This window comes from Melospiza melodia, unplaced genomic scaffold (assembly GCF_035770615.1).
Source record: "Melospiza melodia melodia isolate bMelMel2 unplaced genomic scaffold, bMelMel2.pri scaffold_339, whole genome shotgun sequence".
In the NCBI taxonomy this organism is placed as follows: domain Eukaryota; kingdom Metazoa; phylum Chordata; class Aves; order Passeriformes; family Passerellidae; genus Melospiza; species Melospiza melodia.
This window is the reverse complement of record NW_026948658.1, coordinates 48,057-70,816: the sequence shown is the minus strand read 5'-3', so window position 1 is coordinate 70,816 and position 22,760 is coordinate 48,057. Positions and strand designations below refer to the sequence as shown.

General features: G+C 45.3%; 1 protein-coding gene across 4 annotated transcripts in view; it reads left to right on the top strand.

The window, feature by feature from the left end:
- Nucleotides 1-22: 22 nt before the first annotated feature.
- Nucleotides 23-22,760, top strand: part of LOC134434231 (serine/threonine-protein phosphatase 4 catalytic subunit) — a 31,948-nt gene continuing 9,210 nt past the window's right edge. For 2 of the 4 annotated variants that reach the window (XM_063182913.1, XM_063182916.1), the window contains exons 1-7: nucleotides 26-176; nucleotides 1,579-1,604; nucleotides 4,267-4,318; nucleotides 6,819-6,869; nucleotides 9,231-9,332; nucleotides 14,011-14,184; nucleotides 20,391-20,517. In XM_063182913.1, the coding sequence (XP_063038983.1) occupies nucleotides 105-176; nucleotides 1,579-1,604; nucleotides 4,267-4,318; nucleotides 6,819-6,869; nucleotides 9,231-9,332; nucleotides 14,011-14,184; nucleotides 20,391-20,517 (604 nt within the window). In that variant the 5' untranslated portion in view covers nucleotides 26-104. Of the gene's footprint in view, nucleotides 203-1,578; nucleotides 1,605-4,266; nucleotides 4,319-6,818; nucleotides 6,870-9,230; nucleotides 9,333-12,794; nucleotides 12,858-14,010; nucleotides 14,185-20,390; nucleotides 20,518-22,760 lie in introns of all 4 variants that reach the window. The other 2 variants (XM_063182914.1, XM_063182912.1) reach the window with 2 other exon arrangements.

The following is a 22,760-nucleotide window of genomic DNA, read 5'->3' as shown; positions in this document are numbered from 1 at the left end:
TAGAATTTTGGGGAATTTTTAATTAATTCCCCCTCCAAGCCCTCTAAGAGGATGTTAATGAGCTAATGAACGTTATTAATTAATTATCAGGCGCTAATTAAGCCATGGGGGAGCTGAGCGACCTGGACCGGCAGATCGAGCAGCTGCGGCGCTGCGAGCTCATCAAGGAGAGCGAGGTCAAGGCCCTCTGCGCCAAGGCCCGGTAATTAGCGCTAATTAATCACTAATTAATGGGAATTAATAGTCATTATTAGTCATTGAATGATTATTAGTGGGATTGAAGGTTCATTAATCGTCATTAATGGGCATCAAGGAGAGCGAGGTCAAGGCCCTCTGCGCCAAGGCCCGGTAATTAGCGCTAATTAACGCTAATTAATAACTAATAATAGTCATTATTAGTCAATGAATGGTTATTAGTGGGTTTAAAGGTTCATTAATGGGCATTAATGGCTGATAAACCTCGTTAGTGCTCATCAAGGAGAGCCAGGTCAAGGCCCTGTGGGCCAAGGCCCGGTAATTAGCGCTAATTAATCACTAATTAATAGTTATTAGTAGTCATTGAATGGTTATTACGGGGTTTGAAGGTTCATTAATGGTCATTAATTGTCATTAATGGGCATCAAGGAGAGCGAGGTCAAAGCCCTGTGCGCCAAGGCCCGGTAATTAGTGCTAATTAATCACTAATTAATACTCTTCAATTGGTTATTAGTGGGTTTATTCCTTGATTTTTGCTATTTAATGCTCATTAATGGTCATTAATGGCTGATAAACCTCATTAGAGCTCATCAAGGAGAGCGAGGTCAAGGCCCTCTGCGCCAAGGCCTGGTAATTAGCGCTAATTAATGCTAATTAATGGGAATTAATAGTCATTATTAGTCATTGAATGATTATTAGTGGGTTAAAAAGTTCATTAATGCTCATTAATGGGCATTAGTGGTCATTAATTGTCATTAATGGGCATCAAAGTCCAACTTTTGTGTTCCCAGCCCGGTAATTAACGCTAATTAATGGTAATTAATGGGAATTAATAGTCCTTATTAGTCATTGAATGGTTATTAGTGGGTTTAAAGGTTCATTAATGGGCATTAATCGTCATTAACGGGCATTAATAGGCATCAAGGTCAAGGCCCTCTGCGCCAAGGCCCGGTAATTAGCACTAATTAATCACTAATTAATAGTCATTATTAGTCATTGGGTGGTTAATAGTGGTTATTGAGGGGTCTGGGCCCTAATTAGTGCTCATTAATGGCCATTAATGGGCATCAAAGTCCAACTGTTGTGTTCGCAGCGCGGTAATTAGCGCTAATTAATGGTAATTAGGATTAATTGGTTATTAATAGTTTTATTCCATTATTTTGGCTGTTTAATGGTCATTAATGATCGCTAATTGTCATTAATGGTGATCAAAGTCCAAGTTCTGTGTGTTAAACCTGGTAATTAATAAAAATTGACGCTAATTAACGCCAATTAATATTAATTAATTGACTAATAATGCGTTCATTGTTGTTAGCTTGTTAGTGCTCATTAATGGTCATTAATGGTAATTAATGGGCATTAATGGGCATCAAGGAGCGCGAGGTCAAGGCCCTGTGCGCCAAGGCCCGGTAATTAGCGCTAATTAATCACTAATTAATAACTAATTAATATCATTGATAGTCATTGGGTGGTTAATAGTGGGTTTAAAAGTTCATTAATGGTCATTAATTGTCATTAATGGTCATTAATGGGCATTAAGGTCAAGGCCCTGTGTGCCAAGGCCCGGTAATTAGCGCTAATTAACGCTAATTAATATTCATTAATTGCTTATTAATGGGTTTAAATTTTTTTTTGGTAATTAGTGGTAATTAGAGGTCATTAATGGTCATTAATGGTCATCAAAGTCCAAGTTTTGTGTTTCAAGCCCGGTAATTAGTTATTAATTAACTAATTAATAACTAATTAATATTCATGAATAGTCATGGAGTGGTTATTAGGGGCTTTGAACGTTAATTAATGGTCATTAATGGTGATTATTGGTCATTAATGGTAATTACTGGGCTTCAAAGCCCTGCTTGTCAAACCTGGTAATTAACGCTAATAAATAACTAATTAATGCTAATTGATATTCATAGAATGGTGTTAATGGCTTTCGACCTTTATTAATGCTAATTAATGGTAATTAATGGTCATTAATGGGCATTAATGGTCATTAAGGAGAGCCAGGTCAAAGCCCTGTGCACCAAGGCCCGGTAATTAGCGCTAATTAATGTTAATTATTACTAATTAGTAGTCATTGAGCGGCTATTAGTGGTTATTGAGAGGGTTAATGGTTCATTATTAGTAATTAATGGTCATTAATGGTCATTTAATGGTCATTAATGCTCATTAAGGAGAGCCAGGGCAAAGCCCTGTGCACCAAGGCCCGGTAATTAATGCTAATTAATACAATTTAATTAATTAATTGGTTATTAGTGGGTTTATTTCTTTATTATTGCTAATTATTGGTAATTATTGTTCATTAGTGGGCATTAATGCTCATTAAGGAGAGCCAGGGAAAAGCCCTGAGTGCAATGGCCCGGTCATTAGCGCTAATTAGTGCTAATTAATAATTACTTAATATTCATTAATTGGTTATTCGTGGTTATTGAGGGGTTTGAATGTTAATTAATGGTAATTAATGGTCATTAGTGCTCATCAAGGAGAGCGTGGTCAAAGCCCCGTGTGCAAAAGCCCGGTAGTTAACACTAATTAATTTAATTAATAATTAATTAATATTCATTAGTTGGTTATTTGTGGTTATTGAGGGCTTTGAATGTTAATTAGTGCTAATTACTGGTCATTAATGCTCATCAAGGAGAGCCAGGGCAAAGCGCCGCGTGCAAAAGCCCGCTAATTAATGCTAATTAATACGATTTAATTAATCAATTGGTTATTAGTGGGTTTATTTCTTTATTATTGCTAATTATTGGCAATTATTAGTCATTAATGGGCATTAATGCTCATCAAGGAGAGCGCGGTCAAAGCCCGGTGTGCAAAAGCCCGCTAATTAACGCTAATTAACGCTAAATAACGCTAAATAACGCTAATTAACACTCACAGGATGGTTATTAATTGCTTTTAATTACCGTTAATTACTGCTAATTGTTTGAATTTTTGCTGGTTGCCGCTAATTGGGATTAATGAATGGCGTGATTAATTGCGATGAATTGAATTGTGAATGGAACGGTGATTAATGAATTCATTAATCACCGCTTTAACACATCCAACTCGGACTTTGATGGCCGTTAATGACAATTAATTCATTAACGTCGGTCGGGGTTGATTTCAGGCAACGGCTTGATGATAATGGCTGTTAATGAGCAATTAATGATTAATAATTAATGATTAATAATTAATGATCAATCATTAATGGTTAATGATTAATAATTAATGACTAATGGTTAATGATTAATAACTAATAATTAGCAATTAGTGATTAAAAATTAATGATTAAAAGTTAATGATTAATGATTAATATGAATAAATAATAATTGATAGCTAATGATTAGTGATTAATAAGTAATGATTAATCATTAATGGTTAATAATTAGTGATTAATAATTAATGACTAATGTTTAATATTAATAATTCATAATTGTTTTATGATTAATAATGATTAATATTTAGTTATTAATAATTAATTATTAAAAATTAATGATTAGAGATTAGTATTAATAAATAGTTGATAGTTAATGATTAATGATTAATAACTAATGGTTAATCATTAATGGTTAATAATTAATGATTAATAATTAATAATGAATAATATTAATAATTCATAACTGCTTTTGTGATCAATAATTAATGATTAATATTTAGCTATTAATAGTTAATTATTAAAAATTAATGATTAGAGATTAATATTAATAAATAACACTTGATAGTTAATGATTAATGATTAATAAGTAATGATTAATCATTAATGGTTAATAATTAATGATTAATAATTAGTTGCTCATGATTAATATTAATAAATCATAATTGATTATTTATGATTAATAATGATTAATATTTAGTTGTTAATAATTAATTATTAAAAGTTAATGATTAGATATTAATATTAATAAATAACAGTTGATCGTTAATGATTAATGATTAATAAGTAATGATTAATCATTAATGGTCAATAATTAATGATTAATAATTAATTACTAATGATTAGTAATTCATAATTGATGATTAGTGATTAATAATTAATATTTAATGATTAATAATTAATGATTAATGATTGATAATTGCTGTTGTCAGGGAGATCCTGGTGGAGGAGAGCAACGTGCAGCGCGTCGACTCCCCGGTCACCGTGAGTGCCCAAATTGCCACAAAATTCCCGAAAATTTTCCACAAAATTCCCAAAATTTCCCCGAAATTCCACAAAATTCCCATAATTTCCCTGAAATTCTGGACATTTCCCCCAAATTCCGGAAAATTTTCCACAAAACTCCGGAAAATTTCCCAAAATTCTGGAATTTTCCCCAAATTTGTGGAAAATTCCCCCAAAATTCCCGAAAGTTCCCCAAAATTCCCCAATATTAACCAAAATTCTGGAAATTTTCTGGAAATTTCCCAAAAATTCCCAAAAATTCTGGAAAATTCCCCAAAATTCTGGAAAATTTCCCAAAATTCTGGAATTTTCCCCACATTTCTGGAAATTTGCCCCCAAAATTCCTGAAAGTTCCTCAAAATTCCGGAAAATTCTGCGAAATTCCACAAAATTTGACAAAATTCTGGAAATTTCCCTGAAATTCAGGAAAATTCCCCTAAATTCTGGAAATTCCCCCAAATTCCCCAAAATTCTGGAAAATTCCCCAAATTCTTGAAAATTCCCCCAAATTCTTGAAAATTCCCAAGATTCCACAAAATTCCCAAAAATTGTGGAAAATTCCCCCAAATTCTGGGAAATTACGGAAAATTCCCCAAAATTCCCCCAAAATCTGGAAAATTTCCCAAAATTCCACCAAAATCTGGAAAATTTCCCAAAATGCCGGAAAATTCCACAAAATTCTGGAAAATTCTCCAAAACTCCCCAAAATTCTGCAGAACTCCACAAAATTCTGGAAAATTCCCCAAAATTCCGGAAAATTCCCCAAACCGAAAATTTTGTGATATTTTGGGTGGTTCTGGGTGGTTTCGGGATCATTTGGGTGCTTTGTGGTGTTTTGGGCAGATTTTGGGATGATTTGGATGTTTTGTGAGAATTTGGGGTGATTTGGGGGTGATTGGAGTATTTTGGGTGAATTTTGTGATGTTTTTGGGTGAATTTTTGTGGGTTTTGTGATATTTTGGGGTGAATTTTGGGTGATTTTGGGGGAATTTTGGGTGATTTTTTGGTGACTTTGGGTGATTCTGTGATATTTTGTAATATTTTGGCTGGGTTTTGGATGATTTTGGGATAACTTGAGAATTTTGGGTGAATTTTGGGTGACTTTTGGGGTGATTTGGATATTTTGAGATATTTTGTGATATTTTGGGTGATTTTGGGATAATTGGAGTATTTTGGGTGGATTTTGTGAAATTTTGGGTGGTTTTGGGCTATTTTGGGGATATTTTGGGGTTATTGGGGTGATTTTGGTACAATTTGGACATTTTGAGTGAATTTGGGTGGTTTTGGGTGGGATTTTGGGTGATTTTGGGTGGTTTGGGGTCATTTGGGTGCTCTGATATTTTGGGTGGGTTTTGGGTGAATTTTGGGTGATTTTGAGAAGATTTCAGTGTTTTGGTGGATTTTGGGCTATTTTGGGGACATTTTTGGGGGGATTTTGGGGTTATTGGGGTGATTTTGGTACAATTTGGACATTTTGGGTGATTTTAGGTGATTTTGGGTGATTTTGGGTGAATTTTATGATATTTTGGGTGGATTTTGGGTGAATTTTGGGATGATTTGGATATTTTGTGATATTTTGTGACATTTTGGGCGATTTTGGGTGATTTTGGGATGATTTGGATATTTTGTGATATTTTGGGTGGATTTTGGGTGATTTTGGGTGGATTTTGTGATATTTTGTGATATTTTGGGTGAATTTTGTGTGAATTTTGTGATATTTTGGGTGAAATTTGGGTGATTTTGGGTGGTTCTGGGTGGTTTCGGGGTCATTTGGGTGCTCTGTGATATTTTGGGTGGGTTTTGGGTGATTTTGGGATATTTGGGGTGAATTTTGTGATGTTTTCTGACGTTTTGGGTGGATTTTGGGTGATTTTGGGTGATTTTGGGTGGTTTCGGGCTCATGTGGGTGCTTTGTGACGTTTTGGGTGGATTTTGGGTGATTTTGGGATGATTTGAGAATTCTGGGTGGATTTTGTGAAATTCTGGGTGAATTTTGGGTGGTTTTGGGTGGATTTTGGTTGAATTTTGGGTGGATTTTGGGCTATTTTGGGGACATTTTTGGGGGGATTTTGGGGTTATTGGGGTGATTTTGGTACAATTTGGACATTTTGGGTGATTTTAGGTGGTTTCGGGTGACTTTTGGGTGATTTTGGGTGACTTTTGGGATGATTTGGATATTTTGTGGCGTTTTGGGTGAATTCAGGGCTCATTTGGATATTTGGGGTGAATTTTGGGTGATTTTGGGACATTTGGGGTGAATTTTGGGATGTTTTGTGACATTTTTGGGTGATTTTGGGTGGATTTTGGGTGATTTTGGGTGAATTTTATGATATTTTGGGTGGATTTTGGGTGAATTTTGGGTGGATTTTGGAATGATTTGGATATTTTGTGATATTTTGGGTGGATTTTGGGTGATTTTGGGTGAATTTTGTGATATTTTGGGTGGATTTTGGGTGATTTTGGGTCGTTTCCCCCCCAGGTGTGCGGGGACATCCACGGGCAGTTCTACGACCTCAAGGAGCTCTTCCGGGTCAGTGACCCCCAGTGACCCCTGGGTGACCCTGAGTGACCCCGAGTGACCCCTGAGTGACCCCGAGTGACCCCGAGTGACCCCTGAGTGACCCCTGAGTGACCCTGAGTGACCCCCGGGTGACTCCTGAGTGACCCCGAGTGACCCCGAGTGACCCCGGAGTGACCCCTGAGTGACCCCGAGTGACCCCGAGTGACCCCGAGTGACCCTGAGTGACCTTTGAGTGACCCAAAGTGACCCCTGAATGACCCTGAGTGACCCCTGAGTGACCCCGAGTGACCCTGAGTGACCCCGAGTGACCCGGAGTGACCTCTGAGTGACCCTGAGTGACCCTGAGTGACCCCGAGTGACCCCCGAGTGACCCCGAGTGACCCCGGGTGACCCCCAAGTGACCCCAGAGTGACCCCAAGTGACCCCTGTGTGACCCTGAGTGACCCCAAGTGACCCAGAGTGACCCCAAGTGACCCCTGAGTGACCCCGAGTGACCTCTGAGTGACCCCGCGTGACCCTGAGTGACCCCGGAGTGACCCCTGAGTGACCCCGAGTGACCCTGAGTGACCTTTGAGTGACCCAAAGTGACCCCTGAGTGACCCTGAGTGACCCCCGAGTGACCCCTGGGTGACCCCTGAGTGATCCCAAGTGACCCCTGAGTGACCCTGGGTGACCCCTGAGTGACCCTGAGTGACCCCGAGTGACCCTGAGTGACCCCCGAGTGACCCCGAGTGACCCTGAGTGACCCCGAGTGACCCTGAGTGACCCGAGTGACCCCTGAACGACCCCTAACACAAAATGGCCAAAAATGCCCAGAAATTGCTCCAAAATGCCCCAAAAATGGCCCAAAATGACCCCTGAGCGACCAATGAGTGACCGTTGACCTAAAATGCCCCAAAATGGCCCAAAATGCCCCAAAAATGCCCCAAAAATGCCCCAAATGAGCCCCGAGTGACCCCTGATTGACCACAGAGTGACCATTGACCCAAAACGGTGAAAAATGACCCAAAAATGGCCCAAAATGGTCCAAAACTGACCCATGAGTGACCAATGAGTGACCGCTGACCCAAAAATGGCCAAAAAAGCCCCAGAAATGGCCAAAAAATGACCCACAAATGGTCCAAAAAGGCTCAAAAATGACCCAAAAATGGCCAAAAAAAGCCCAAAAATGACCCCAAAATGGCCAAGAAAGGCCCCAAAATGAGCCAAAATTGGCCAAAAAAGGATCAGAAATGACCCAAAAATGGCCAAAAAAGGCCCCAAAAATGGTCCAAAAAGGCTCAAAATTGACCCAAAAATGGTCCCAAAATGACCCAAAAACGGCCAAAAAATGACCCAAAAGTGGCCAAAAAAGGCCCCAAAAACGGCCACAAAATGAACCGAAAAATGGTACTAAAAAGGCTCAAAAATGACCCAAAAGTGGCCAAAAAAGGCCCCAAAAACGGCCACAAAATGAACCAGAAATGGTCCCAAAAAGGCTCAAAAATGACCCACAAAAGGCCCAAAAATGGCCCAAATGCCCCAAAACTGCCCCAAAAATGATCCCAGAGTGACTCCCCTGTCCCTCGCTGGGACCAATTCCGTGAATTTTTAAGTGAACTTTCGGAGTCAATTCCGTGAATTTTGGGGTCAAATCTTTGCTGGCTTTTTTGGAGTTTTTTTGAAGGTTTTTCATTCGGACTTTTTAGTGGTGTTTTTCGCGTTTTTGGATTTTTTTAGATCCTTGAATTTGGGATTCTTTTAGGATTTTTTGGGGTTTTTGGTGTCTCTCACCTGTCCCTTGCTGGCACCAATTCAGTGAATTTTTAAGTGAATTTTTGGAGTCAATTTAATGAATTTTGGGGTAAAATATTTACGGGGTTTTTTTTTAGCTTTTTAAAGGTTTTCCATTAGCGTTTTTTAGGGTTTTTTTCCGCATTTTGGGATTTTTTTAGATCCCTCAATTTGGGATTTTTTTGGGAATTTTTTTTTGGGTTTTTGGTGTCTCTCACCTGTCCCTCACTGGGACCAATTTTGTGAATTTTTAAGCGGATTTTTGGGGTCAATTTATTGAAATTATGGGTAAAATCTTTGGGATTTCTTTAGGATTTTTGGGGTTTTTTGGTGCCCCTCACTGTGCCCAATTCAGTGAATTTTTAAGTGAATTTTTGGGGTCAATTCAGTGAATTTTGGGGTCAAATCTTTGGTATTTTTTAGGATTTTTGCGTTTTTTTGGTGTCTGTCACCCGTGCCCAATTCTGTGAATTTTTGGGTGAATTTCGCTGATTTTTGGGGCCGATTCGGTGAATTTCGGGGTGGAATCTTGAGGCTTTTCTGTGATTTTTTTTTGGGGTTTTCCCGTCGCTCACCTGTCCCGTCTCACCTGCGCAGGTGGGCGGGGATGTCCCGGAGACGAATTACCTGTTCATGGGCGACTTCGTCGACCGCGGCTTCTACAGCGTGGAGACCTTCCTGCTGCTGCTGGCGCTCAAGGTGAGACAGGTGGGACACACCTGGACAGGTGTGCACAGGTACAGACAGGTGTGACACACCTGGACAGGAGTGCACAGGTACAGACAGGTGTGACACACCTGGACAGGTACAGACAGCGTGGAGACGTTTCTGCTGCTGCTGGCGCTCAAGGTGAGAGCACCTGGACAGGTGTGCACAGGTGTGACAGGTGTGACACACCTGGACAGGTGTGACAGGTACAGACAGGTGTGACACACCTGGACAGGTACAGACAGGTGCGACAGGTACAGAGGGGGGTGCACAGGTACAGACAGGTGTGACACACCTGGACAGGTACAGACAGGTGTGACAGGTACAGACAGGTGTGACACACCTGGGACAGGCACAGACAGGTGTGACACACCTGGGACAGGTGTGCACAGGTACAGACAGGTGTGACACACCTGGACAGGTACAGACAGGTGTGACAGGTACAGACAGGTGTGACACACCTGGGACAGGCACAGACAGGTGTGACACACCTGGGACAGGTGTGCACAGGTACAGACAGGTGTGACACACCTGGACAGGTACAGACAGCGTGGAGACCTTCCTGCTGCTGCTGGCGCTCAAGGTGAGAGCACCTGGACAGGTACAGACAGGTACAGAGAGGTACAGACAGGTGTGCACGGGTGTGACGGGTGTGACACACTTGGGACAGGTGTGACAGGTACAGACAGCGTGGAGACCTTCCTGCTGCTGCTGGCGCTCAAGATGAGAGCACCTGGACAGGTGTGCACAGGTGTGATAGTGTGACACACCTGGACAAGTGTGCACAGGCACAGACAGGTGTGACACACCTGGACAGGTACAGACAGGTGTGACAGGTACAGACAGGTGTGACACACCTGGGACAGGCACAGACAGGTGTGACACACCTGGGACAGGAGTGCACAGGTACAGACAGGTGTGACACACCTGGACAGGTGCAGACAGCGTGGAGACCTTCCTGCTGCTGCTGGCGCTCAAGGTGAGAGCACCTGGACAGGTGTGCACAGGTGTGCACAGGTGTGCTCAGGTGTGACAGGTACAGACAGGTGTGACACACCTGTGACAGGCACAGACAGCGTGGAGACGTTTCTGCTGGTGCTGGCGCTCAAGGTGAGACAGGTGTGCTCAGGTGTGATGGGTGTGACACACCTGGACAGGTACAGACAGGTGCAACAGGTACAGACAGGTGTGACAGGTGTGACGGGTGTGCACAGGTACAGACAGGTGTGACAGGTACAGACAGCGCGGAGACCTTCCTGCTGCTGCTGGCGCTCAAGGTGAGACAGGTGTGACACACCTGGACAGGTGTGCATGGGTGTGACAGGTGTGACACACCTGGGACAGGTGTGACAGGTACAGACAGGTGTGACACACCTGGACAGGTACAGACAGGCACAGACAGCGTGGAGACCTTCCTGCTGCTGCTGGCGCTCAAGGTGAGAGCACCTGGACAGGTGTGCACAGGTGTGATGGGTGTGACACACCTGGACAGGTGTGCACAGGTACAGACAGGTGTGATAGGTGTGACACACCTGGACAGGTACAGACAGGTACAGACAGCGTGGAGACCTTCCTGCTGCTGCTGGCGCTCAAGGTGAGAGCACCTGGGACACACCTGGACAGGTGTGCATGGGTGTGATCGTGTGACACACCTGGACAGGCACAGACAGGTGCGACAGGTACAGAGGGGTGTGCACAGGTACAGACAGGTGTGACACACCTGGGACAGGTACAGACAGCGTGGAGACCTTCCTGCTGCTGCTGGCGCTCAAGGTGAGAGCACCTGGACAGGTGTGCACAGGTGTGCACAGGTGTGCTCAGGTGTGACAGGTACAGACAGGTGGGACACACCTGGACAGGTGTGCACAGGTGTGCTCAGGTGTGACAGGTACAGACAGGTGGGACACACCTGGACAGGTATAGACAGGTTCAGACAGCGTGGAGACCTTCCTGCTGCTGCTGGCGCTCAAGGTGAGAGCACCTGGACAGGTGTGCATGGGTGTGATGGGTGTGACACACCTGGACAGGTGTGCACAGGTACAGACAGGTGTGACACACCTGGGACAGGTGCAGACAGCGTGGAGACCTTCCTGCTGCTGCTGGCGCTCAAGGTGAGACAGGTGTGCACAGGTGTGCATGGGTGTGACACACCTGGACAGGTACAGACAGGTACAGACAGGTGTGACCGGTACAGAGAGGTGTGACAGGTACAGACAGGTGTGACAGGTGTGACAGGTGTGACAGGCACAGACAGGTGTGACAGGTACAGACAGGTGTGACAGGCACAGACAGGTGTGACAGGTACAGACAAGTGTGACAGGCACAGACAGGTGTGACAGGCACAGACAGGTGTGACAGGTTTAGACAGGTGTGCACAGGTACAGACAGGTGTGCACAGGTACAGACAGGTGTGACAGGTGTGACAGGTGTGACAGGCACAGACAGGTGTGACAGGTACAGACAGGTGTGCACAGGTACAGACAGGTGTGACACACCTGGACAGGTACAGACAGCGTGGAGACCTTCCTGCTGCTGCTGGCGCTGAAGGTGAGAGCACCTGGGACAGGTGTGCACAGGTGTGACAGATATGACACACCTGGGACAGGTGTGCACAGGCACAGACAGGTACAGACAGGTGTGACAGGTACAGACAGGCACAGACAGGTGTGACACACCTGGACAGGTACAGACAGCGTGGAGACCTTTCTGCTGCTGCTGGCGCTCAAGGTGAGCTCACCTGTACAGGTGTGACAGGTACAGACAGGTGTGACACACCTGGACAGGTACAGACAGTGTAGAGACCTTCCTGCTGCTGCTGGCGCTGAGGGTGAGACAGGTGTGCACAGGTGTGATGGGTGTGACAGGCACAGACAGGTGTGACAGGTACAGACAGGTGTGATAGGTGTGATGCGTGTGACACACTTGGACAGGTACAGACAGGTGCGACAGGTGTGACACACCTGTGACAGGTACAGACAGCGTGGAGACGTTCCTGCTGCTGCTGGCGCTCAAGGTGAGAGCACCTGGACAGGTGTGCATGGGTGTGATGATGTTACACACCTGGACAGGTGTGCACAGGTGTGATGGGTGTGATACACCTGGACAGGTACAGACAGGTACAGACAGTGTGGAGACCTTCCTGCTGCTGCTGGCGCTCAAGGTGAGACAGGTGTGACACACCTGGACAGGTGTGCACGGGTGTGCTCAGGTGTGCACAGGTGTGACAGGTACAGACAGGTACAGACAGGTGGGACACACCTGGACAGGTACAGACAGGTGTGACAGGTACAGACAGGCGTGACACACCTGGGACGGGCACAGACAGGTGTGACAGGTACAGACAGGTGTGCACAGGTGTGATGGGTGTGAGCACACCCCTCCCACTGTGTCATACCCAGTACATGTGTGTTATAAATGTCTCAGGTGTGACCCAGGTGTGTTACCTGTGCCCAGGTGCGGTACCCGGACCGGATCACGCTGATCCGCGGCAACCACGAGTCGCGGCAGATCACGCAGGTGTGGTGCAGGTGATGCCATAGATGGGTTATACGCAGCACAGGTGTGTCACACACAGCACAGGTGTGTCATACATGACCCAGGTATGTCATACCTGACCCAGGTGTGTCATACCTGACCCAGGTGTGTCGTACCTGACCCAGGTGTGTTACCTGTGCCCAGGTGCGGTACCCGGACCGGGTCACGCTGATCCGCGGCAACCACGAGTCACGGCAGATCACGCAGGCGTGGCACAGGTGTGCTGTACGTGGCACAGGTGACACCATAGGTGTGTCACACACAGCACAGGTGTGTCATACCTGACCCAGGTGTGTCTCACCTGCCCAGGTGCGGTACCCGGACCGGATCACGCTGATCAGGGGTAACCACGAGTCGCGGCAGATCATGCAGGTGTGGCACAGGTGTGCTGTACGTGGCACAGGTGATGCCATAGGTGTATCATACATGATCCATGTATGCCGTACCTGACTCAGGTGTGTTACCTGTGCCCAGGTGCGGTACCCAGACCGGATCACGCTGATCAGGGGTAACCACGAGTCGCGGCAGATCACGCAGGTGTGGCACAGGTGTGGCACACACAGCACAGGTGACGCCATAGGTGTGTCACACATGACCCAGGTGTGTCTCACCTGCCCAGGTGTGTTACCTGTGCCCAGGTGCGGTGCCCGGACTGGATCACGCTGATCCGCGGCAATCACGAGTCGCGGCAGATCACGCGGGTGTGGCACAGGTGACACCGTGGATAGGTTATACATAGCACAGGTGTGTCACACACAGCACAGGTGCGTCATACGTGACTCAGGTGTGTTACCTGTGCCCAGGTGCGGTACCCGGACCGGATCACGCTGATCCGCGGCAATCACGAGTCGCGGCAGATCACGCAGGTGTGGCACAGGTGACACCGTAGATGTGTCACACACAGCACAGGTGTGTCATACATGACTCAGGTGTGACCCTGGTGTGTCTCACCTGTCCAGGTGCGGTGCCCGGACCGGATCACGCTGATCCGCGGCAACCACGAGTCGCGGCAGATCACGCAGGTGTGGCACAGGTGTGCTGTGCATAGCACAGGTGACACCACAGATGTGTCACACACAGCACAGGTGTGTCATACGTGACCCAGGTGTGACCCAGGTGTGTCTCACCTGCCCAGGTGCGGTACCCGGACCGGATCACGCTGATCCGCGGCAATCACGAGTCCCGTCAGATCACGCAGGTGTACGGCTTCTACGACGAGTGCCTGCGCAAGTACGGCTCGGTCACCGTGTGGCGCTACTGCACCGAGATCTTCGACTACCTGAGCCTGTCGGCCATCATCGACGGCAAGGTCAGCGCACCCGGGCACACCTGGGGGGGATAGAAACACACCTGGGCACACCTGGGCACACCTGGGCACACCTGGGCACACCTGGGAGGGGTAGGAACACACCTGGGCACACCTGGGGGCACCTGGGCACACCTGGGGCGGGTGGGACACTGAGGTGTGGCACTACCTGAGCCTGTCGGCCATCATCGACGGCAAGGTCAGCGCACCTGGGCACACCTGGGGGCACCTGGGACACACCTGGGGGCACCTGGGCACACCTGGGACACACCTGGGGGGGATAGAAATACACCTGGGCACACCTGGGCACACCTGGGGGGGATAGGAACACACCTGGGCACACCTGGGGGCACATGGGGGCACCTGGGAGGGGTTTGGGGACACCTGGGGGCACCTGGGGGCACACCTGGGCACACCTGGGGCGGGTGGGACACTGAGGCGTGGCACTACCTGAGCCTGGCGGCCATCATCGACGGCAAGGTGAGCGCACCTGGGGCACCTGGGGGGGATAGAAACACACCTGGGCACACCTGGGAACACACCTGGGGCGGGTGGGACACTGAGGCGTGGCACTACCTGAGCCTGTCGGCCATCATCGACGGCAAGGTCAGCGCACCTGGGCACACCTGGGGGGGATAGAAACACACCTGGGCACACCTGGGGGGGATAGAAACACACCTGGGGCACACTTGGGGCAGGTGGGACACACCTGGGGCACACCTAGGCACACCTGGGGCAGGGATAGGAACACACCTGGGCACACCTGGGAGGGGTTTGGGGACACCTGGGCACACCTGGGACACACCTGGGCACACCCGGGAGGGATGGGAACACGCCTCGGCAGAGCTGGGAGGGGTTTGGGGACACCTGGGCACACCTGGGGGGGACAGGAACACACCTGGGCACACTTGGGCACACCTGGGATACACCTGAGGGGGGCAAACGGCAAAAGTTGGGCAAAAGTCGGTGAAAATTGGGGGAAAATGGGTGAAAATTGGGCAAAAATTGGTGAAAATTGGGGGAAAGTTGGTGAAAATTGGGGGAAAATTGGGGGAAAATGGGTGGAAATCGGGTAAATTGGTGAAAATTGGGGGAAAATTGGGAAAAATTGGGGGAAATTGGTGAAAATTGGGGGAAAATGGTGAAAATTGGGGGAAGATTGGTGAAAATTGGGGAAAATTGGTGAAAATTGGGGGAAAGTTGGGGGAAAATTGGTGAAAATTGGGGGAAAATGGGTGAAATTTGGGGGAAAATGGGTGAAAATCGAGTAAATTGGTGAAAATTGGGGGAAAATTGGGAAAAACTGCGGGAAACTGGTGAAAATTGCGGAAAATTGGTCAAAATTGGGGGAAAATGGGTGAAAATTGGGGGAAAATGGGTGAAAATTGGTGAAAATTGGGGGAAAATTTGCGAAAATTGGGGAAAATTGGTGAATATTGCGGGATTTGGGCACACCTGGGGGGGCAAGCCAACAAAAATTGGGGGAAAATTGGTGAAATTTGGGGGTTTGGGGACACTTGGGCACAGCTGGGAATGTCCCGAGAACCCCAAAATACCCCAAAATCAAAAATGTCCAAAATTGCCGATTTTAACCCAAAATGTGCCAAAATTTTCAGATTTTCTGCGTCCACGGGGGCCTCTCGCCGTCCATCCAGACCCTGGACCAGATCCCTGTCCCAAATACCCAAAATAGCCCAAAAACCCCAAAAAACCCAAAACCCCCCAAAACCCCAAAATACCCAAAAATGAAAAATGTCCAAAATTGCCGATTTTAACCCAAAATGCTCCAAAATTTTCAGATTTTCTGCGTCCACGGGGGCCTGTCGCCGTCCATCCAGACCCTGGACCAGATCCCGGCCCCAAAAACCCCAAAAACCCCAAAACCCCCCAAAAACCCCAAAATACCGAAAAATGAAAAATGTCCAAAATTGCCGATTTTAACCCAAAATGTCCCAAAATTTTCAGATTTTCTGCGTGCACGGGGGCCTCTCGCCGTCCATCCAGACCCTGTCCCAAATACCCCAAATACCCCAAAATGACCCAAATGTGTAAAATGTCTCAAACACCCCAAAAACCCAAAAATACCCAAAAATCCTAAATGTCCAAAATTGCCGATTTTAACCCAAAATGTGCCAAAATTTTCAGATTTTCTGCGTCCACGGGGGCCTCTCCCTGTTCCTTTTCCTGTCCAGAATGACCCCAAATACCCCCAAAAATCCCAAAAACCCCAAAATATCCCAAACACCCCCAAAAACCCCAAAATACCCAAAAGTTAAAAGTATTCAAAATTGCCGATTTTAACCCAAAATGCTCCAAAATTTTCAGATTTTCTGCGTGCACGGGGGCCTCTCGCCGTCCATCCAGACCCTGGACCAGATCCCTGTCCCAAATACCCAAAATATCCCAAACACCCCAAAAACCCCAAAACCCCCCAAAAACCCCAAAATACCCAAAAATGAAAAATGTCCAAAATTGCCGATTTTAACCCAAAACGCCCCAAAATTTTCAGATTTTCTGCGTGCACGGGGGCCTCTCCCTGTCCCTTTTCCTGTCCGCAATGACCCCAAATATTCCAAAAACCCCAAAAATCTCACACACCCCAAAACCCCCAAAATACCCAAAAATCCAAAATGCCTAAAATTGCCGATTTTAACCCAAAATGCTCCAAAATTTTCAGATTTTCTGCGTGCACGGGGGCCTCTCGCCGTCCATCCAGACCCTGTCCCAAATACCCCAAAATGACCCAAAATGACCCAAATGTGTAAAATGTCTCAAACACCCCAAAACCCCCAAAATACCCAAAAATGAAAAATGTCCAAAATTGCCGATTTTAACCCAAAATGTCCCAAAATTTTCAGATTTTCTGCGTCCATGGGGGCCTCTCGCCGTCCATCCAGACCCTGGACCAATTACCACAAATACCCCAATTATCCCAAAATACCCCAAAAATCCCACACACCCAAAAACCCCAAAATACCCAAAAACCAAAAATGTCCAAAATTGCCGATTTTAACCCAAAACGGCCCAAAATTTTCAGATTTTCTGCGTGCACGGGGGCCTCTCGCCGTCCATCCAGACCCTGGCCCCAAATACCCCAAAAACCCCAAATATTCCAAAATACCCCAAAAACCCCAAAAACCCCAAAATACCCAAAATACCCAAAAATCATAAATGTCCAAAATTGCTGATTTTAACCCAAAATGTCCCAAAATTTTCAGATTTTCTGCGTCCACGGGGGCCTCTCGCCGTCCATCCAGACCCTGTCCCAAATACCCCAAAAACCCCAAATATTCCAAAATACCCCAAAATATCCCAAATATCCCAAATACCCTAAATACACCAAATGTCCCAAATTTCCTAAAATTTCCCCAATATCCCAAAACATCCCAAATGTCCCAAATAACCCAAATATTCCAAAATATCTCAAATGTCTCAAATACCCCAAATATCCCAAATACCCGAAATATCCCAAAATATCCCAAAAACCCCAAATGTCCCAAATATCCCAATAATCCCAAATGTCCAAAATTGCCGATTTTAACCCAAAATGTCCCAAATATTCCGAAATATCCCAAATATCCCAAATACCCTAAATGTACCAAATGTCCCAAATTTCCTAAAATTTCCCAAATATCCCAAAATATCCCAAATATTCCAAAGTATCCCAAAACACCCCAAAAACCCCAAATGTCTCAAATGTCCCAATAATCCCAAATGCCCAAAATTGCCGATTTTAACCCAAAATGTCCCAAATTTTCAGATTTTCTGCGTCCACGGGGGCCTCTCGCCGTCCATCCAGACCCTGGCCCCAAATACCCCAAAAACCCCAAAATACCCCAAAATGAAAAATGTCCAAAATTGCCGATTTTAACCCAAAATGCCCCAAAATTTTCAGATTTTCTGTGTCCACGGGGGCCTCTCGCCGTCCATCCAGACCCTGGACCAGATCCCTGTCCCAAACACCCCAGAAACCCCAAAATACCCCAAAATCAGAAATGTCCAAAATTGCCGATTTTAACCCAAAATGCCCCAAAATTTTCAGATTTTCTGCGTCCACGGGGGCCTCTCCCTGTCCCTTTTCATGTCCACAATGACCCCAAATATTCCAAAAACCCCAAAAATCCCACACACCCCAAAACCCCCAAAATACCCAAAAATCCTAAATGTCCAAAATTGCCGATTTTAACCCAAAGTGCTCCAAAATTTTCAGATTTTCTGTGTGCATGGGGGCCTCTCGCCGTCCATCCAGACCCTGGCCCCAAATACCCCAAATACCCCAAAATGACCCAAATGTGTAAAATGTCTCAAACACCCCAAAAACCCCAAAATACCCAAAAATCCTAAATGTCCAAAATTGCCGATTTTAACCCAAAATGCTCCAAAATTTTCAGATTTTCTGCGTGCACGGGGGCCTCTCCCTGTTCCTTTTCCTGTCCACAATGACCCCAAATACCCCAAAAACCCCAAAAATCCCAAAAACCCCCAAAAACCCCAAAATACCCAAAAGTTAAAAGTATTCAAAATTGCCGATTTTAACCCAAAATGTGCCAAAATTTTCAGATTTTCTGCGTCCACGGGGGCCTCTCGCCGTCCATCCAGACCCTGGCCCCAAATACCCCAAAATGACCCAAAAAACCCCAAATATCCCAAAATACCCCAAAATGACCCAAATGTGTAAAATGTCTCAAACACCCCAAAAACCCCAAAATACCCAAAAATCCCAAATGTCCAAAATTGCCGATTTTAACCCAAAATGCTCCAAAATTTTCAGATTTTCTGCGTGCACGGGGGCCTCTCGCCGTCCATCCATGCCCTGGACCAGATCCCTGTCCCAAATACCCAAAATATCCCAAAAAACCCCAAATATCCCAAAATACCCCAAAAACCCCAAAATACCCAGAAATCAAAAATGCCCAAAATTGCCGATTTTAACCCAAAATGTCCCAAAATGTTCAGATTTTCTGCGTGCACGGGGGCCTCTCGCCGTCCATCCAGACCCTGTCCCAAATACCCCAAATACCCCAAAATGACCCAAATGTGTAAAATGTCTCAAACACCCCAAAAACCCCAAAATACCCAAAAATCCTAAATGTCCAAAATTGCCGATTTTAACCCAAAATGCTCCAAAATTTTCAGATTTTCTGTGTGCACGGGGGCCTCTCCCTGTTCCTTTTCCTGTCCACAGTGACCCCAAATACCCCAAAAACCCCAAAAACCCAAAAACCCCCAAAAACCCCAAAATACCCAAAAGTTAAAAGTATTCAAAATTGCCGATTTTAACCCAAAATGCCCCAAAATTTTCAGATTTTCTGTGTCCACGGGGGCCTCTCGCCGTCCATCCAGACCCTGTCCCAAATACCCCAAAAAACCCCAAATATTCCAAAATACCCCAAAATGTCCCAAATACCCCAAAATATCCCAAATATCCCAAATACCCTAAATACACCAAATGTCCCAAATTTCCTAAAATTTCCCCAATATCCCAAAATATCCCAAATGTCCCAAATAACCCAAATATTCCAAAATATCCCAAATGTCTCAAATACCCCAAATATCCCAAATACCCGAAATATCCCAAAATATCCCAAAAACCCCAAATGTCCCAAATATCCCAATAATCCCAAATGTCCAAAATTGCTGGTTTTAACCCAAAATGTCCCAAATATTCCAAAATATCCCAAATATCCCAAATACCCTAAATGTACCAAATGTCCCAAATTTCCTAAAATTTCCCAAATATCCCAAAATATCCCAAATATTCTAAAGTATCCCGAAACACCCCAAAAACCCCAAATGTCTCAAATGTCCCAATAATCCCAAATGCCCAAAATTGCCGATTTTAACCCAAAATGTCCCAAATTTTCAGATTTTCTGCGTCCACGGGGGCCTCTCCCTGTCCCTTTTCCTGTCCAAAAGGACCCCAAATACCCCAAAAACCCCAAAAATCCCACACACCCCAAAACCCCCAAAATACCCAAAAATCAAAAATGCCCAAAATTGCCGATTTTAACCCAAAACGCCCCAAAATTTTCAGATTTTCTGCGTGCACGGGGGCCTCTCGCCGTCCATCCAGACCCTGGACCAGATCCCTGTCCCAAATACCCAAAATATTCCAAAATACCCCAAAACCCCCCAAAACCCCAAAATACCCAAAAACCAAAAATGTCCAAAATTGCCGATTTTAACCCAAAATGCTCCAAAATTTTCAGATTTTCTGCGTGCACGGGGGCCTCTCGCCGTCCATCCAGACCCTGGACCAGATCCGCACCATCGACCGCAAGCAGGAGGTGCCGCACGACGGCCCCATGTGCGACCTGCTCTGGTCCGACCCCGAAGGTACCTGGGCACACCTGGGCACACCTGGGCACAGCTGGGCACACCTGGGCACACCTGGGCACAAAAAACCCCCCAAAAATCCGGGAAAAATTAAAAAAATCCCGAAGATTTTAGCCCAAAATTCATGAAATTGGCAGCAAAAATTCGCCTGAAAATTCACTGAGTTGGCGCCAGTGAGGGACAGCTGGGCACACCTGGGCACACCTGGGCACACCTGGGTACAAAAAACCCCCAAAAAGTCCGGAAAAAATAAAAAAAATCCCGAAGGTTTCAGCCCAAAATTCACGAAATTGGCCCCAAAAATCAGCGAAATTCAATGCATTGGGCACAGTGAGGGACACCAAAAAAAACCCCAAAAAATCCCAAAGATTTTACCTTAAAATTCATTAAATTGACCCCAAAAATTCACTTCAAAATTCAGGGATTTGGGCACAGTGTGGGTCAGGTCTGGGCACAAAAAACCCCGAAGAAATCCGGGAAAGATTAAAAAACTCCCGAAGATTTTAGCCCAAAATGCGTGAAATTGGCAGCAAAAATTCGCCTGAAAATTCACCGAGTTGGTGCCAGTGAGGGACAGCTGGGCACACCTGGGCACACTTGGGCACACTTGGGCACAGCTGGCACACCTGGGCACAGCTGGGCACAAAAAAACCCCGAAAAAATCCGGGAAAAATTAAAAAAATCCCGAAGGTTTTAGCCCAAAATTTGCTAAAATGGCCCCAGAAATCAGCGAAATTCACTGAAAAATTCAATGTATTGGGCACAGTGAGGGACACCAAAAATCCCCAAAACTCCCCAAAAAATGCCTCAAAAAATCCCCAAAATGGTGAAGGTTTCACCCCAAAATTCATGAAATTGGCCCCAAAAATCAGCGAAATTCACTGAAAAATTCAATGTATTGGGCACAGTGAGGGACACCAAAAAACCCCCCAAAAACCCTGAAAAAATCCCAAAGATTTGACCCCAAAATCCCCTAAATTGACCACAAAAATTCACCGAAAAATTCACAAAATTGGTTACAGTGAGGGATAGGTCTGGGCACAAAAAACCCCAAAAAATCCTGAAAAAATTCAAAAATTCCTGAAGTTTTTAGCTCAAAATTCACGAAATTGGCCCCAAAAATCAGCGAAATTCGCTGGAAAATTCAATGTATTGGGCACGGTGAGGGACACCAAAAACCCCCAAAAACCCTAAAAAAATCCCAAAGATTTGACCCCAAAATTCCCTAAATTGACCCCAAAAATTCACTGAAAAATTCACAAAATTGGTTACAGTGAGGGACAGGGGAGGGACCCCAAAAATTCTAAAAAAATCCAAAAAATCTCGAAAGTTTCAGCCCAAAATTCACAAAATTGGCCCCAAAAATCGCCTGAATCCGGTCCAAAAATTCTTGGATTTTTCACATTAATCACCAAAAAAATGCCTCAAAAAATCCCCAAAATTGTGAAGATTTCACCCCAAAATTCACGAAATTGGCCCCAAAAATCAGCGAAATTCGCTGAAAAATTCAATGTATTGGGCACAGTGAGGGACACCAAAAAACCCCCCAAAAAATCCTAAAAAAATCCCAAAGATTTGACCCCAAAATTCATTAAATTGACCCCAAAAATTCACTGAAAAATTCACAAAATTGGTTACAGTGAGGGACAGGTCTGGGCACAAAAAACCCCAAAAAATCCTGAAAAAATTCAAAAATTCCTGAAGTTTTTAGCTCAAAATTCACGAAATTGGCCCCAAAAATCAGCGAAATTCGCTGGAAAATTCAATGTATTGGGCACGGTGAGGGACACCAAAAACCCCCCAAAAACCCTAAAAAAATCCCAAAGATTTGACCCCAAAATTCCCTAAATTGACCCCAAAAATTCACTGAAAAATTCACAAAATTGGTTACAGTGAGGGACAGGGGAGGGACCCCAAAAATTCTAAAAAAATCCAAAAAATCTCGAAAGTTTCAGCCCAAAATTCACAAAATTGGCCCCAAAAATCGCCTGAATCCGGTCCAAAAATTCTTGGATTTTTCACATTAATCACCAAAAAAATGCCTCAAAAAATCCCCAAAATTGTGAAGATTTCACCCCAAAATTCACGAAATTGGCCCCAAAAATCAGCGAAATTCGCTGAAAAATTCAATGTATTGGGCACAGTGAGGGACACCAAAAAACCCCCCAAAAAATCCTAAAAAAATCCCAAAGATTTGACCCCAAAATTCATTAAATTGACCCCAAAAATTCACTGAAAAATTC